At 40.5% G+C, this 18,294-nt stretch overlaps 2 protein-coding genes across 2 annotated transcripts in view; one reads left to right on the top strand and one right to left on the bottom strand.

Moving 5' to 3' along the window:
• Positions 1-1,439: 1,439 nt before the first annotated feature.
• SMIM20 (small integral membrane protein 20) lies at positions 1,440-5,398 on the bottom strand. The gene is made up of 3 exons (XM_042812830.1): positions 5,244-5,398; positions 3,246-3,302; positions 1,440-1,984 (listed from the first exon to the last, which is right to left on the bottom strand). The coding sequence occupies exons 1-3, from the start codon at positions 5,350-5,352 to the stop codon at positions 1,947-1,949; spliced, it is 204 nt and encodes a 67-aa protein (XP_042668764.1). The 5' UTR covers positions 5,353-5,398; the 3' UTR covers positions 1,440-1,946.
• A 310-nt stretch (positions 5,399-5,708) lies between these two features.
• Positions 5,709-18,294, top strand: part of SEL1L3 (SEL1L family member 3) — a 30,569-nt gene continuing 17,983 nt past the window's right edge. Inside the window, exons 1-7 of the mRNA XM_042812060.1 lie at positions 5,709-5,791; positions 9,660-10,227; positions 12,058-12,184; positions 14,956-15,077; positions 16,490-16,605; positions 17,511-17,566; positions 18,104-18,236. Of these exons, the coding sequence (XP_042667994.1) occupies positions 5,735-5,791; positions 9,660-10,227; positions 12,058-12,184; positions 14,956-15,077; positions 16,490-16,605; positions 17,511-17,566; positions 18,104-18,236 (1,179 nt within the window). The 5' untranslated portion in view covers positions 5,709-5,734. The remainder of the gene's footprint in view (positions 5,792-9,659; positions 10,228-12,057; positions 12,185-14,955; positions 15,078-16,489; positions 16,606-17,510; positions 17,567-18,103; positions 18,237-18,294) is intronic.

Here is an 18,294-nt window from a genome sequence, read left to right as displayed (position 1 = left end):
GTCCACAAAAGCAGAAACCTTTTAACTTCAGAGCAAGCTAAGGAAAATGCTCTGGAGAACACAACTGGCTATCTATCCAACCTCCCCTGCAACTAAGCAACTGGAGATGTGTCCAGTGCCCAGGAGTACAGCAAAGCACTGTCACTATGCCCAGGAAGCCAACTGCAGGATTACAATGAGTCCAGAGCAAATCTTCAGGCAACTGGCAAATGGCAGAGAGACAACAGAAAATTTCAGTGTAAACTGAGAATTACTGCAGTATCTTCCCTGTTGCTTTAAGAGTTTTATTTTGTATTGATTTGCATGAATAATAATTATTTTCTTACCAGAAAGAAATATCAAAGATTTGAAAAAGACATTAATTAATATAAGATTTTAAAGATGAGAAAAATACAGAAGAGGAAGTACGTGTCTGTGTGGGAGGGAATCAACAACAAAAGGCAGAAAAGGGATACCAAGAAGATGAATCTTTTATCTGTCCTTAAGAAAGCCAGATGATGTCTGAAAAAAACAACGCAGAAGACTAACACCTGTTCACTTAATAAGTAATGCTCACTGCACATGCATTCTTGCAATAGTCTTTAAAATGTTTGTCTCACAATTAAATACTAAGAATAACGTAGAAAAGAAGGTAGCATATACAATCTAAATGCATGTGCTACACCTGTATTCAATAATATCACCTGGGAAAAAGCCCATAACTGCAGGTTACAGATCATTTCTTTCCCCTGAAAATACCATTTATTCAGAACACTAATTAACCAATTAAATTAAGGCAAATTAGGGTAAGGATTTTAAATAGGAGCAATCCTTTACTAGGCTGTTCTCATGATCATTACACTCATCATAAAGGTGCTTTTAAAATACCTTTTGAAATACCTGCTTTTCTACCCCAACAGTCTGAACCTACTTTACTGGGTATACTTGTCAAGGTTTCTGTGGGAGGGAGGTAGGCTGCAACATCATGACACACACAGTCCCAGCTGGTCTCTGATGCACCCACAGAGGACACAGATCAGCCCACCAGCCAAATGGGCTGCACCTTTGTGAAAATATATTTAAGAAACAACAAGACAAGACAGGCAGAATTAGGAGAAAAAAAAAGAGGAATAGGAGTAAAAATGCAGAAAAAAAGATAACAAGGAGGTGCTGCAGGCACCGGAGAAGGTATTTCCCTGCAGTGTGTGGAGAGGACCTCGCCAGAGTCAATGTCCACACGGCAACCCATGAAAGACATGTCTGTTTTGCCCACAGTAGTAGACAGTAAACAATCTTCCTGTTGCTATCAAAATCCATGAGCTTCTACACCTTCTCTTCTCCCTCATCCTGCTGAGGAACGGGAACAAGAGATTGGCTAGGTGAGCACTTGGCAGCCAGTCAAGTTGAACCATCACACCTGCTCACAAAATATATAACAAATAAAGTAGAATACACATTGGTTTGAAAGGAAGAAATTTTAATGCACAAATTCTCACTTACCATGTTATATTCTGCCCAAGAGAGAGCAAATCTTCACTGCTCTTTCTCAGTATAAACTTCTATCATGTTTTCAAAATTACACCACAGAAAGTAATTTTCAAACTAGGGAGGAAACTGCAGTGGTCTGCATAATTTATTCTATTCATAATTTGTTCTCCAAATGTTTACAGGTTAACCACAAAAATAATTGTTCTTCCTTTTTCTCAAGGAAGTAAATATTTTACTTCTAAACACGAGAAACAGTCACCTCCCTAGCAGTCTGTCCATTGTACCACAGCACCCTGCCAAAACTGGGATGTTTTTTCCTCTTGGCTTTCCAACCAGTAGCATTTGTTGCTCCTCATGTGCCCACACAGCATAATCAGAATTCTTCTCAAGTGACGCCCAAAGGCATACTTCAATTTAAGAAGAAATAATTGAAGAAGTTCATCTTCAGTTCTGCCTTGAAGTGCACCAGGCTGACAACGTTACTTTCTTCCAAATGGATCAGACCATACTTTTAACCCTACAAAACAAATACAAAAATACCAGCAGTTCATAACTACAGTTTTGGGAACAAAACAATCTTGTCTGCTATTGCAGCCTCGTGGAAAAACAAAATATGAATGAATCTCAATAACATTTTCTGCACTGAGCTCAAAAATCTACTTAAACTTGAGAAGTGTTTAGGAATTCAACCTCATCTTCATCTTAAGCTTCAGATAGCAGAAAAGTCCCTCACACCAGCATGTAAGGTATTACAGTATTGTTGGGAAAAAAATCATGTAGAATCCCATCTTATTTTACACTTCAGTTTGTCTAGATTTCACATTCAACTACTGGATCTCATGAATTTTCATCAACAGCTAAATTTACATGAAAAACTTATGCTAAGGAGAACTGGTCATCAAGTACCTGCATCTTGGATAAATGAAACTGTCCAATCTTCTTTACTGTTTAATAAAAGGCAGGTTTGCAAGACTTTTATGTCAGTATAACTTGCCTGCTCCTCTTCAAAATTTAACTGCTTTCTTGGAAAGTCAGTCCTGCGTTGATGATTTCACTGATATGCATAGCTTACTATGTGGCACTAATGCTATTGGATATTCTCCTGCTATTGCTGTCAGGCTCTTCTAAAAATAAGAGTTAAGTTACCCTTTAACATATTCAAATACAAACTGTTTCATCAAGACATGCATTCCTTAATTCTAAGTGAGAAATTTCAACCTTGCCAGTTTTGCTATATGAGACAATGAATTATCAATTATGGTATAATTGTATATAAGTGAGCAGTACGATTTTATTCCCCTCACACTTTCCTATTCCTTCTACTTGTAACAGCAGGCATCAAAAAGCTATTAGCACTGCATTCAAAATTTCCTTTAGTGCCACGTATTTCTGCCTCCCACGAGGCTGGAAGGTAATGACAAAATTCCTCACAAATTCAATAAAACAAAGGTGCAGCAAACTATTTTCTACAGCTAGCGCTCAGACCACTCATGGTTTGTTTACTCTGAACTGAAGCAAAAGTGATTTTCTTGTGCGCAAAGTATTTAAGAGATAACAGAATCCCTAAAACTTTGTTGGATAGTTCAATTTAAAACAGATTTTATTAAGTCCACAATTGTAAGTTAAGAATTAGCCTGAGAAAATATTTTCGTAGTAAGACTTTTTTTTTTTTAATACATGTATTCTTTACTGCGTTACTTAAATCCATAGAAATACTCAAGTGTTCAAGAAAACCTTTAAAACAGTACAGTACTGTTATACTCATGAATCAAGTATACCTGGAGGCTGGATATTCTCTTGAACAATGCCAGCTCGGTTTATTGACTGTTCTCTCTCTGAAAAACGAACAGAAAGAACAATATTAAGAAAAAGAAAATAAGAAAACATCTTGACCTCACCTAGTGAGGTCTGAACCCCATACAGTAAAATCCTGATGAGTATGCATGTATACAACACAAATGTAACATCCACATTTCACAGAGAAACCAAGAGCTAGTTTGTAACCTTGCAGAACCAACTATGAGATAACCATCTTAAAGTAATGACTATTTTTTACAAACAATGCTAAAACATCTGTTGTGATCCCTTAACTTAAGGAAGGCGCACTACTTTAGGGAGATAATCCTCACATGCTCAGCATAAAACTACTCAGAGGATTTATTCATTCCAGAATTGGTGATCTCCATCTTCATGTTCTGGAAACTGTTGTTCCAGGGAGATTTCATGGCAGCATCTATAAAACCACTGCTTGTAAATTTTTTGAAACTAAATATTAGGGGCATATTTTCCATGCAGTGGACTTATTCCAGGTTTGTTCTATATGAGTTTGTTCTATATGAGACAACGAACTATCAATTACAGCATAATTATATACAAATGTTTTTGAAGATTCATCCACTTTCAGGAAGAAAAATGGTTAAATTTGTATCATTTTACCCTAATAAATGCTGCCACCACCATTTTTCCCCCTGCTTACTATTAAATGCTTTACTACCACAGTACTTTGAAGCAGAACATCCAAGCACTTGGTTGTAGCAGCCTCTTGACCATCCCACTGAATTTTTTTAAGCCTTTAAAAAACATTGTCAAGAATCACTCCAGAGAAGTAAAACCCTATTGCAGAATACTAAGTGATGATGATCCAGATGTCTGACTTAGAATCATAGAATCGTCTGAATTGGAAGAGACCCTTAAAGGCCATCTAGTCCAGATCTCCCTGCAATGAAGAGGGATGCCTGCAGCTGGATCAGGTTGCTCTGAGCCCCATCCAGCCTGACCCTGAGTGCCTCCAGGAGCAGAACAACCACCTCTTTTCTGGGCAACTGTTCCAGTGCTTCACTACCCTTATTGTAAAAAACTACTTCCTCACACCCAATCTAAGTCTCCCTTCTTTTAGTTTGAAGCTATTTCCCCTTAAAAACTAGGACTTCAGACCCAGCTTCCTAATACACAGAAATAATGAGCGTTTCACCACAGCTCAAGTCAATGAGGGGCAAGAGCTTCTACAGCAGTTCTGTTGTTATACAGCTTACCCCAAAAATTAAATTCTCCCTACCCTAAAGGTTAAAATTAATATTCCCAGTGAAGTACCACAACCATGGAATCTAAGAGTCAGGTGAACACTTGTGCAGCTCTCATACAGCTGATAAGCACCAAGAAAAGCACACAGGAAATTAACAAAGGTGTGGACCAAGGAGAGCTGGAGGCACATGTGATAAACGAAGCCTGGAATCAAGCATTGCATAGCATGTGTGTTTGCTAAGTGCCCGCTGCGTGTGTACCAAAATCGTGCTCGGGGCAGTTTCCACCTTCACAGACGTTGCTTCCTTCCATTATTTTGGATGCCTGCAAGTTAAATTTTACTCCTCCATCGAGGCGAGGCTAAAGTCCCTCTGAGGCGATCAATAACTTCGTTGCCATTTTGTTTTTCTTCCTAGAAATCTCTTCAGAGTAACCGCGTGCACCTTTGCGGCAGCGGCCCGTCTGCTCTTACGCTGAGATGCGTCACACCCAAACGCTCCGCCGCCCGGCTCGGCAGGCACAGGGACACGGGGGCACGGAGGCACGGAGGCACGATTCCGCGCCACGCCGCTACCGGGGCATCCCGGGTCTTCCCGGTACGACGCTTCACAGAACGACGGGGGCGTGAGTTGCGCACGGCCCCGTCCCAGCCAACGACGCAGGGTCACCTTGAGACCAAACATTTCCGAGTTTCGCGTCGTTTTTACAGCGGCCCTGCCCGCTGCCCTGCCCGCTCCCCCGCCCCGGGCACTCACTGTACTCCTCGGGCAGCAGCAGCGGCCGGAAGTAGATGGGGTAGAAGGCGGCCCCCACCACGGCCACGAAGCAGCCGAAGATGCCGAGCGTACGCGACAGCCCGGCCATGGCGGCTGAGGGACGCCCCGCGTCCGGGACGGAAGCTCCGCGGTCGCCGCTTCCGGGCGAGACGGAACGGGGAGGGCAGCGTGGCGCCGCCGAGCTCCGCAGGCGCAACGGCGGCGCCGGGACGGACACTTCCTGCCGAGCACCGGCGCTCCGTCCGCTCTGAAGCTGCTCGGCCCCTCCGCGGCCGGATGCCGCCCCGACCCAGCCGCGCCCTCTTCTCCGCACCTGCGGCGGCCGCTCGGGGCGCGGCGCTGCGCTGCGCGAGCCCCTCCTCCAGGAAGCCGGATCTGCCGCATCCGTGTCGGTGGGGCCGGCCGGGCCGGGCAGCAGCGGGCAGCGCCACGCCGCGGGGCGTCGCCGCCTCCTGAGCCGCCGCGGCAGCATGCGGCCCCCGGCCGAGCCCCGCAGCGTCCCTCCTCTCCTCCTCCTCTTCCTGATGGTGAGTGGCGGACCCCGCACCTGCCGCGGCTCCCCGAGCTCTGGCGGCCCGGCCAGCCGGGAGGTCGTCGGGCGGCCGCGGCCCAAACCCCGGGCACGGAGAAGCGTGTGCGCGGCGATCGGGGAATGCAGCCCCTCGGGGCGGGCCGGGCCGGGCCGGTAACGCGCTCCGTGTGGCAGGTGGCACTGAGATGGGCTTCTTGGGCTGCAGGGAATAGGGGTTCCGCTGTCAGATGCCTGTGTGGCCACTATAACGCCTGAAGGGAAACACTGCCTTCTAAAGGCATCTGCTAAGTGCAGTTTGTTCCTCTTCTACTGTGCTGAACACAGACTCCAGTTAGAGTCCCCGTACTTGTATGGGACGCTGATGCTGACGGGGAGCAGAGCGGCGCTTGCTCTGGTGTGTCTCCTTTCCGCACAGCTTAAAAATCAGCATGACGTGGCGATTCCAGCCAGGTACAGGGCTGTGGCTGTCCCCAGGCTCTGAGCAAACAGGCCCGGTCCCATACGATCATGCAGGGGATTTCTGCAGGGTTGAGCCCTGTTCCTGCTGAGATCTTATTCCAGCTAAGCAAAGCACGATTCCGAGCCTTTTCTATAGTATTTCACCACTGAAATATTCACTTTCCTACTAATGGCTGTGATTCCTCCCTGACATCTAGTGTGATGGCATGGGCTAGTGCCCTCAGGTTCAATGGGTTTCAGGAGAAGATCCAAGAACAGAACCTGTACAGCCTTTGTGATTAAGGTGCCCCACACAGTGAAGCCTCTGTGCCTTCCTCATTGAACTCTGCCTGTCCTACAGTACATTTTTGATCTGCTGTAGCTGTCCTGTTTACTGCACAGGGAAAATGTTGTATTTAAATCTCATAATCGCACTCGTTTTGTAATCCTTTCATCTCAGCTCCCTGTAGGCAGAGATTATGCACAATATACTCCACACTGTCTGAGGTAATGCTGAGGAAAGACCTGGGACCTACTACAGAGCAGAGGTACTCACTTAGCAGATGCACCGTACAATGCCTGGAAAGCAATGCAGGGAGACAGCCAGGTGGGAACAAACACTGGGCTTTGATTTGGGAGACTGCACTGTCCCTGGTCTCTGTCATAGCTGCATCAGTGGGGGATGGCTTTGTGCTGCCCCCCAGCCTAGATGAGCATACTGAGGAGTTCAGCAGATGTGATGCAGCAGCAGACCCAAACATGTCTCAGTCAGTATATCAGACACCAATGAGAAAATGTTCAGGAGTAAACCTGTGGGAGCTGTTTTGCAGAACAGGTGATGAGGGAAGATACACAGCTGAGGTTGATCTGCACATCAGCGGTCACACTATGTCATGGTGCTCTAGGTGTCTTGGTGCTCTAGGAGCATCATGGAGCTTATTCTGCAAGAGCTGGCTGTGGGTTGCAGTGCTTGCTGCCTTGGCACATACGCACCACAAAAAGTAGCATTGTTTCTGCCAGAATTGGCCTTCTGTTGGAAGCCAGATGGCTGTGTTCACATACTGCTGTGTCTTTGCTAATGAAAACTGCCAGACCCAGGCAGTGCCTGCTGGGAGCCAAATCCTGTGTCTCTGTGTTGGATAAACCCTTGCGAAGTGAGGGCTGGCTGTGTGCATGTGGGCTGTAAATAGATATATATGAAAAGCAGCAGTAATGTGGTGCTTCGTACTGTCTACCTGGTGTACTTCAGCATACTGTGATAAACATACAGTCTTACTTCTATAATCTGGCGGCCACATCACAGGGAAGATTCTGATATATCATACAGATTAAGCTGTTTTCCAGTACTGTTTCTTGCAAGGTCCAAAAATTGTTTGATAAATATGAGTGGTGTTGATCAAGTAGAGGACTTGTAGCATAATTTGTGGATGCCATTGCGTGTGCTATGTAGAGGTAACTAGAACCAAATAAGGAAACATATAATAGTATATTTAAAAGATATTAGAATTAGTAATAAAGTTTTTGTCAGCTTTTGTATCAGTATTTCTGCACGTATGTTATTGCAGGATGCGGTGGTCAGTTTTCCAATAGACACCAGCCTCCTACTGGTCATTCTCTTTTATCCCCTTCAGTAAATCCTTCTTAATACACATAATTTAAGCACTGCCTGCAGATAGATTTGTTAGATTCATGGGTATTTCTACTGTCCTTTGCCACTAATGATTGAAATGGTGATTTAGTTTCAATATAATTTTATCCATTTTATAGAATGGGAAACAAGACAGAGGGAGAGGAAGGCTGTTGCTGTGAAGACACAGCCTGTTGTAAAAAGCCTAGATCCTGGCATGGTGATGTGGTTTGCATTTTTATTTGTCCAAAATAAATACCTTGTGTAAGTATCTTGGGGTTTCCATGTGTTTGTGCAGCATCACTGAACATTTGGTTTCCTGCCTCTCATGCTGGATACAAGGAAGTAAGGAACTGTTGGCTGTTCTTGTAGAAAGCAGTTTGAGTAACAAGTACAGAAAGATCTATAGCCTGTGAATAAATCTGGTTATCTGGAGTTACCAGCTGCTAGCAGCAATACCTTCTTCATTCAAAAATTCCCTCGCTTTTCTTTCTGCTTTAAATAAAGGGTAAAAGTTTGGTCACACAGTTAAATCTAAAATAGGAACGAGGAGGGGAGTACAGGTAAGCTTTTCCTGATAGTTACAGCTTTTTCAGTTGAGCGGGCAAATATTTGTTCTCAGAGTAGCTTTCAAGGACTGTTAATGTATTCTTAAGATATAAAAAAGAGAACTATTCATTTTATTTACTGATCCCCATCTTGGCACAGGAGTGAGGTCTTTTCCTTCAGGTTAACAGCACATACATCTGGTATATAGAAATGTACAAAGTACTTGGTTCAAGTTTTTAAATATTTTGAGAATTGCAGTGAAAAAGTCATCAGCGTGAAGTAGCTATCCAAGCTATTTCAGTTCACTCTATTTAAGCTTCACAAAATTAAAAGTCACTGAAAATAGAGCTTCTCATTTTGAATAACCTTAACGACCAGCTTCCCTGGTAGTCCAGAGTGACAGTTTGGAACGTTTTATGCAGATCAGGGAATCTGGCAGAAGCACAGTGATGGTGGTGGCTCCCCAGGCTCAGTAATCCTCAGTATCCCTGGCAGCACATCAAGCCAGTTGCTGGCTGCTGAGCAGAAAGAAAAAAAGCAGTCAGAAGCTTCAGAGACAAGAACTTCAGCATGGAGGATAATACTTGTGCATGTCCAAGAACTCATGAAGAATATATTATACATAGCTATAGGGAGCAGAAACTAAGTCCTGTCTGCCAGACTTGTTGCTCAGATTTACAAGTCCATCTTTCACTTAGGAACATTTGAGTAGTAAGTTATGAAGTGCTTTATGAATATGAATTGATTTTCAGGAAACAGCAGTGGTCTGCCTTGGTGATCATTCCTGCTCTTCAGATACATTTCATGCAGGAAACAAAATGATCTAACTTCTTAGGAAGATAAAAATATCAGGCTGCAGCAGTGCAAATGAACAGTGATACGATGAATAAATGCCAGCACCTTTTTGTAGATATTCTTTTAGCTTGATCCTAGGAACATGTGTAAATAGCATGACGTGTAAGTCAGTATCTTAGTGGACCAGATTCTACTTGCAGGATACACCCTCTAAGTACTGTTTTATAGAAGCATATGTGGCTTTGAGAAGTCAGTGGTAAGGGAACTGTTGCCATTAAAATCTTGGTGGTATATTTTCAGTAATCCGTAGCTACTTGGTGTGTGAAAGAATCCTGTGGTTTGGAGTCCGAGTACTGTCTATAAACCATCTGCTATTGGTTGAAGTATATTAGTAATTGTGTAAATTTGGTTCTCTGGTTAACATAATTGTTTTATTGTGTTTCTTTATTTACAGAATTTTGTGCCATCTTTTGGAAAGGAGACAGTACGGATAACAGCAGTTACACCGCAGTTTGGAAAAAAGATGGATTCTGTGGACTTCATTCATTTAAATGTTTTGGATAAGAAAGTCCTTAACAGTTCTGAGGTTTATGTTCAATATTTATGTTCTAAGCCTTGTATAATTAATTTGGAAGCAGTAGCTTCCTCAGAGTTCAGGACTGGTGTACCAGTATACAGAAGAAGGTGGAAGGATGAGAAGAATATTGATGTTCGTCAAACCCGACAAATACGTTTGAAATTTCCAAGCATCATGGTTTACAGAGATGATTACATCATCAGAAACTCAATAATAGTGCACAGTGTGATATTATATGCATGGATTAGTCACCAATCAGTTAGCAGCTACGATGTTGAGCAGAATGAAAGCTACCAGGAGGCAGTTGCCAAGAATTACACTTTTTTAGAAGCAGTTCCACCTTTTGAACGCCCATATAAAGACCACAAAGTCTGTCTTCAGTGGGGTGCTGACTATTTGTGGATGCTTCAGGCAAACAAGATACCTCAGTGCCCTCATGAAAGCGGTATGTGTTATGTCCATTTTTGTTGTTGTTTGTTTCCAAGTGGACTAATAGGACCAAAAGAACATCAGAAAATGTTGTAAGATGTTAAAAAATATGTAGCTGTAGTAAAAGTTGGGTAGTACAATTTATTTGACCCACACTGTTGAGTGTAAGATTAGTAAGTGCGAGATCAGAGCTTCAAATGACAAAAATCATCATGTCTTTCAAAGTTGGCTTGTTTCAGCACAGTGGCACTGCCTTTTATTTTCTGAGCATATTCACAAAATTGTATTTAGAACTCACATAGGTCACTGGATATCAATCCCTCATCTTCAAACTTTATTTTCAAAGAGAGTCTGTGATTGTATTATTTTAACATCTTGCATACATAATTCTCATGCAGGTAGTCTACTTCTCCTCTGCTTGAGGTAAAGACCATATGCTCAAAAACAAGACTTCATAGTGCAAGAAATGTTGCAGTACTTTTTTTTTTTTCCTTCATGGTCAAGGAGTGTTGATAAAATGAATGGGTTTAAAACAAAAGTTTTAAAATAAATTTGTTTTTCAACAGTGCTAGTTTTTCAACATTTGTTCTAGTGTTTATAAACTAAATGTGTTATATTTGAACATTTTAATTCTCATTTCTCTTCAAGTGTACTCATAGATCCACACAAATAAAAAGAAAAAATAACTATCATCTGCTAAATAAGAATTATATTGGTTACAATTTACTAACAGAATATTAAACTTCAGAGATAGTGTAAAAATAAATTTTATATCTGGTATACCCTGGTGTTTAGCAAGAAGAATTTTATTTTGGGCTAAGTTGATAGATGGAAGTATTTATGTATGTAAATAAAAAGTCCTACTCAATTACATGAATTCTTGAAACTCACAACTTTACCTTCTAGATTTTGTTGGAGTTCTCCTGATTATTTTTTTATTTATTTTTTCTCATCTGCCTATTTCTAGGTTTATGTCCACTTCCAGTTGCCTTTGTCCTCAGTACACATTCATAGTACAACCTAACAGCAAAAAGGTTATTAGCTTCTAAAGAGTTCTCTCCTAGCAAAACCTGTAAAAGCGTTTTTATCATTTGTTTTTGCTACATTGACATGTGAATGCATTGAGAAGAACCAGGAAGCAAAGTAGTTCTCGCCTCCAGAGACTTTCTGAGCTACTTCTTGGAGTCTGAGCATGTGATCTCTGACAACAGTGTAAACATCTTAATGCATTATCTAATTACATTATAGATGAGAACACTTAGTATAACAAAAGCCATTAATTTTTAAAAATGAACTTGTGACAAATTGCTCAATTTTAGAAAAGAATATGCCTTGGAAGAACTGTTAATGTCTTCTGTTTCTTATCGAGGCAGCATTATCAGTTAGATTTATTACTAGATTGTGTGTATCAGTTAAGAACAGAACTGGTATCTATCTATACATGCAGTATAACTGGAGAGTAAGCTGAGGAGCTGTGGATTAATCTCACACTGGCATAACCAAAGGTAGAATGAGATTTTAAACACATAACATAAATTAAGATTTTCCTCTGTACTAACTTTTGTTTAAGCTAACTCATGCTTCAAATCTAAGCACCTCAGAGTGTTTTCCCTGCTTCCAGCAGCAGCTGGAAATAGATTCCATTTCACTTTCCTGTGAGTTATTCACTCCAAGACTGATGCATTTAATATCAGCAAATGAACTTGTGCTTCAGAACTTACTGGAAGTTTGCAATTTTTAATCAATTACGTGTTTCAAATATTTGACTATACAAGTGTGAGCTAATTAATTACTCAGTTAACAATGGTTGTTTTCTGGCAGATTAAGGAAATCTGTATTTTTGCAGATGGTGTTCAGATTCTCAACTTCATATATGCTTCCAGTGGGGAGAAGACAGGAATTGTGAAGAGATTTGAACGATTTGAAAACAGAGAACTTGAAACAGTCAGACAACATCAGATTGATTATCCAATGTAAGTATAGGCAAATAGCTGAAATGTGCTGTAATTGATTCTTGTAGGCTATAGAATATGCTTATATGTACACTTCAGTTCTTAAGCTTGGTTCATAATTAAAGAAATACCACCTGATACTTTGAGAAAAGGTTTAAATTAGTTAGAGTTCCTTCTGTTCTTTGATTGCAGTTTTGTGGGGAGTTAAGCTGAGCCTAAGAGGTATACTTACTATAAGACATACCATGAGAGATACTACTGTAGATGTAACTAAGCTGGTTTGGTACCACTAGGAGGTTAGGTTAGCTGTTGCATACTGTTGTGATCACACAGCTGCCTTGTGACTGCCTCTCCTGAGGTTTTCTATGCTACAGAACGATCTGTATTTCAAACACCATTTGCAGACCATTTGCAGAGTACTGTTTCCTACGGGGCAGACAGTGTATAACATCTTTTTTTCCATACGAATTCACACTAGTTTGCAGCCTGACAAGCTCTTAACGATAGTCTCTTGCCTAGTTGAGTCATCCAGCTTGAACTTATGCTATTCCCTTCCACCATCCCTATGTAAACTCTCCAAGTCAGACACACTATTCAGTTACAGAGGAATCACACTAGCATCTTTCTGTGCTCCTCTTCCCCTTCCCACAACTCTCCAGCCATATTTTGCTACTTCAGACAAAATGTGCGTACGTACATGTGCATACATATCTCATTTCCACCAGATGCTGTTACCCCAGAAACACTACCACAGAAACAGGACGTGATCACAGCAACTTGAACTTGCCTGCTTGTTTGCGTTTGGTCTGTGAGCAGTGAGAGCCAAAGAAGAGTAACCGATGAGTGCAGGTTCTGTACAGATTAGCAGCCCACAAACCATAACTTAGTTCAGTGCAGTTTTTATCTCCTGGCCTTTTTAGGATGTGTGACAGCCTAGTTTGCACTGTCTGCTGCTCTTTACTCAAACACGCACCTGCTTCTGGTACAGAGGTGCTGAAGCTCTGGTTGACAAAACACAGCATAAATTTAAGCAGACCTGTACCTGCTTCACACTGTTCCACCTTCTCTTTCCTTCAGGTTGTCTTTTCAGTACTAGCATGAAGTATTGCCTGTGTGTTGCAGTTGCATGACATCTGTGGGTAGCTCTGTTAAGAAGTGGAAAAGATTTTTCCTTTAGCTGCTTGTATGTGAATGGTGGCTCCCCACCGCATCAAAAGACAACTGAAAAGATTAATCGAACAGGTTTCTCAGTTTCATCAAGGATTTCATTGAATGAAAAAGCTTTCCAATAGAGATTTGCCTTTATCTTTTAGCAGAGTAGGCAACTGTCATTCGGGGCAGCTACCAGCAGACAGCCTGCTGTAGGGATAGGCTGGGAATCTGAGGGACTACTGACTCTACATGGCATTCCGTAGGAACAGAGAAAGCAAAATGTGTCAGCATTGTTCCCAGCTGTGTCCCAGGAAATTTGTCCAGATGGGGTATGACTGGCAGTCAGGGAGCAAATAAAGAGTGCAGAATTTAAGCTTGCTATATTGCCAGAGATGAAAGGTGGAAAGAACAATGTACAAACAAACAGTATTTCTGGAAGCACAGTGTTTGCCTGCAGATCATAATAACTTATTTACAAGTGATTGTGGATTACAAACACCTCTATTTCACCCGTGTTCCATCTGTGGAGAATATGACCTTGCTAGCTATTTAAGGTGTAGACTGTATTAGGGAAAACTGCATCACTTCTACATTTTTTATTTTTAACATCAGAGCAGCTATTACACTTTCAGACCTACAGTGGTTTAGTTAAGGAAGAGATACAAGGTGCTCTATGTTTAGCAACTTCTCTCCAGAAATATAAGGCAAGCTGACCAACAAACAAATATTTTTTCTTAAATACACAAAATGCAATTAATACCTCCTTCTACAAGCCAGTAGGAAAATGTTGTCAAAGATTATAATTGTTCATGCTTTGCTGGGTTGTACATTAGAGGTTTGATTTTCAAAGGCATTCAGCATTGATCTGACTTTGTTGTTACAGAAATAAGTGCCAGGTTCTTGTCAATAGGACAGGAGCAGTTTTTAATTTAGTCACATCATGCAGTGGCATAAATTCTGATTTTAGTTCTTCAGCAAATCTCCTTTGTAATGTCATCAGAGCTGGTCAAACCATTCTGGCTTTGTACAAAAATTGCTTAATACGTAAAGTTGAGGGTTTTTTTTTTTTGCCCCCCTCTTTCTCCCGCTGCTCAATGGTTTGAACACACTCCACCTTTATTTATCCTTTGATAAACTCCATGACAGGTATTCATACCTATTTGTACTACCCAGAGGTTACAAATTCTATTTCACCTGCTCTTCCCAAGTACATTTTCACTGCTGGTATTTAGTACAGAAGACACAACTTAGTTTTTACTGGCTTCCACAATCAAGACTACAAAAACATGCATGGGGAGATTTTGTACAGTCTGCACGTGGGAAGGTGGCTCCAGGTTGTCTCAGCTGCTTTTTCAGTTCCCTAGTGATGTGGGTTCTGATCCACCATTGTGGAACTGATTCAAATCATGCTTCTTTAACTTTACTCTCATATCAGTGCCACAGAAGTGCATAATTATAAGCAGATCATAGCTAGAAAGTCTTAAACAGAGTTAGTTTGAAGGTTTTTACTACACAGGATGCATTCCAAAGACTACAAGTGTGAAACAGTTTGCTAAATGAAGGTGAAGTCTGTACTTTTGAATTTACATAAAGAGATTTCTCATCAGGAGTGGATTTCTTGTTTGCTTTCCCTTGTGCAGGTTCACTGTTTCAATCTGGCTATACTTATTGCATCACTGTGAAAAGGATCTGTGTGGTATACTCTATTTTATTGATCCAAAAGAGATGTATAGTACTCCCGCTATATTTCTAAATGAGGAAGGTAAGGGATTTCGTTAATTATTTTCAGAAAGGATTTAATGCAGCTTCTGTAGGTCTGTGTCTATACACAGGAATAACAAATAACTTATTCTGTGAAATTGATCTTGAAAAAATGTTTGCTTTTTTTTTTTTTTTTTTTTTTTTTTTTAAACTATTGCATCTGAAAAGAAAGGTAGCTGCTAAATAAGTAGAGCAAAACTGAATAACAGTTGCATAGCATCTGGTCTTGGATAACTTGGAAAATGTCTGCATATCTGCATTGCCAGGAGGAAGCACTGGGCCTTGCAGATTAGGAAAAAGCATTGTGATTAGAATCTTATTTTGGTAAACAACCTTAATTATTGTTATTGACATATTACTTTAATATTGCTCTCAATTATTAAATACATACTGCATAAAATTTTTTGAAAATTTGGAATAGCCTCAGAAGTTGAAATAATTCAAGTTCTTGCATATGTTGTGATGTTCAAGGTAGGTCTATTTCCCTAATCCAAAAAAAGGTTCAGAGGTAATGCTTATCTTAGCAATAGTTACAATCAAAGAACTTCCCTGCCAGAAGGCAGCTCTTCTATCTCAGAAACAGAAAGAAATTCAGCAAATAAGGGCTCACTGGCAGTCTCAAAGAGGAAAAAGTTAAGAGTGCACCATTGGCTTTCTCATAACAGGTGCAGGTTTCACAACTAATGTCTTCCTCCCAGCTATTTTTGCTATTTCTATTTTCTCTGTCTCATTACCAATTTAAATAATAAATCATTAGAATAGTTGATATAGCACTGTGGTAAATTTTCCATTATTCATTGTATTTCCATTACAAACTGAATACTTTCCTTTGAAGAGAAAACAGAAGTGACAGCTCCACTGGAAGCTACTTCCTCAATAAGGGACTTGCTTTGAGAGTTCTAAGGCCTACTTTTAGGTTATCTTATTAGGTATCTTATCTAAGATAGCCTACTTATTAGGTTATCTTAGACTATTTTGTTCTTATGAGTTCAGACTATGAGCTTAGCTTCTGCAGGTCCAGGTAATGGGGTCTGGAGTCATCGTGTACCTGGTCAGTAATTACATTCTCATGTGCTAATAGTTGAACACTGAACAGATATTCATGTCCCCCTGTGCTGTTCAAAATTATGTATAGCATTTTGAGATCAACTTCGTGTCCTTCCTGTTTGACACATTTAATATCCTTATTCCCCAGACAAGTTGGTTTTGATTCAGTAGTTTCATGTAGCAGCCTGTGCATTAGCACTTGAGAGCATGTTTCCCTGTTAGAGCTCACACATGGCATAGCGTGTCTCCAGATTTCTGTTGCTGACAAAGAGTACAGATGAAATATAAGGATATAAGGAAATCCACTCTTAATATTGATGTTTTTGTAATGTTTAGTGTATTTTTCCTCCTTTGTTGTTCTGTCAGGTTATGTGCATGTTCAGATGCACCTCATTAGAGGAGATGACCTTGCAGTAAAAACAAGCTTCAGCCTTCCTCTGAAGCAATGGTTTCGACTGGATCTCTCTTTCAAGGGTGGACAGGTATGCATCTGACTAAATTACAGGATCAAGACTGAGAATCTTCCGATTTGATTATGCCTCTGACAAATTCCTGAACATATCACTCAGCTGAGTACTCTTACAGCAGGAAGAGAAAGTATAACCAAACTTAAAAATATTTCAGTACTTAGAGTCATTCTTGGGACAGGTAAAACTATGGTTCAGTTCAATTCCATTTACACATCTTCCTTTAGTGAGTTTTTTTTAATGCTTTGATACTCCAGAGGTGCACAAGAAATCTCCTTATTTAGTTACTTCACTTTCACGTGTTTAATACAACAGGATCATAGACAAAATATTTAAGTTACAGAAGAATGGGAGATTGAGGCATCAAGAAATTGAGAGTCTTACTTTAAGAGCACTGGAAGATGAATCCATTCAGCACTTGATGAAATTTTGCAAGGTTGTTTTGTGTGTCCTTAGACAACTTTTTAAAATAGCAACATATATGAAAACTTTAACTTGTCTTCTTTTTCAGGCATCTGATTCCTAGATTCATTAACTTTTTGGCCATTCTTTACCTGTAAGCTACAACTTCTTGAGGAGATGAATATTCTCTTCATTTCTCTACTGTGTAAAAGCAAAACATACTTTCACACTTTGGAAGAGTAAATGCTTCAGTGAAGTATAGGCATGTCATAGTTAAGATAGAAATAAAATAGCTGAAGTAGGTAATATCTGTGCTATTTTTTTCCTCTTGTGATTGGCCACCACAGACCACTGTCAGTGCTTTCCACTGAACTTTCCCAACACAGATCAGATACGTGACAATGATGCAGAGGACATGCAAGACATCTGCAGTTGTAATCTTGTGAACTGTGTATTGAAGTGTTTTAGATTCCTTGCAATACTTAGTCTATTGGAGTTAATATTGTGTTTCCTTCTAGGTAGAAGTAAGCAGCATTGGGAAGAATTTGAAAAGACAACATCACCAGTCTTTTATGTAAGCAGTCTTTTCCCTTCTGCCAAGTAATATATGTATTCAGATACGGAAAACTGGAGGACAACAAGTTCATAACCAAGATGCCAGATGCTCAGAATTTGTTATCTTTTTCTAAACCAGTTTGCATCACTATACTTACACTGAGAATGATCTGAGTAACTTGGTAATTTTGCCATGAGCCAGTTTGAGGTAACATGCTGTACATTGTAGTGCTGTGGTCTGATCTCTGTGCTAGAAACTGAATGAAAAAAAAAAAAAAACAAAAAAATCAGTAGTATTGGAATCAGTTGTCAGATGAAGTCTTAGCCTTGCTAACGAAGTCAAAGGAAGTTTTGTTGTTGCATGAGGCAGCTAGAATTTCACCTGGGCAATTACTATCTGCTTTGTTTTGGTAGAAATCCTGATGTCTAAAATATTCTTATTTATCCTTGATTCTAAAAAACTGGATCATGTTGGACACTGAAATTGAGATTTTTTTTTTTCCCCCCTTTCATAATACCTCTTGGATAACCAGCTCACATCTCTTGTGTTTTCAAGTTTCAGGGAAGATTTCTACTGCGATGACACTGCTGGATATTTTGTCCTTGGAGGCAGTGGATATGTAAATGGTATTGAAGCATTCTTTGGACCTGTGAAGTACTATCGTCTTAATGTCTTGGAAACAGACCAGGTAAATAGGAGCAGTATTTGGGCAAACATTTAAATATTAGCAGCCAGCAATATGAAAC

The sequence above is a fragment of the Centrocercus urophasianus genome, unplaced genomic scaffold, assembly GCF_019232065.1.
Source record: "Centrocercus urophasianus isolate 14NV4802_14NV808 unplaced genomic scaffold, USGS_Curo_1.0 seq_13, whole genome shotgun sequence".
Lineage (NCBI taxonomy): Eukaryota > Metazoa > Chordata > Aves > Galliformes > Phasianidae > Centrocercus > Centrocercus urophasianus.
The sequence above is the reverse complement of the archived record's forward strand: the minus strand, read 5'-3'. Positions and strand labels throughout refer to the sequence as shown.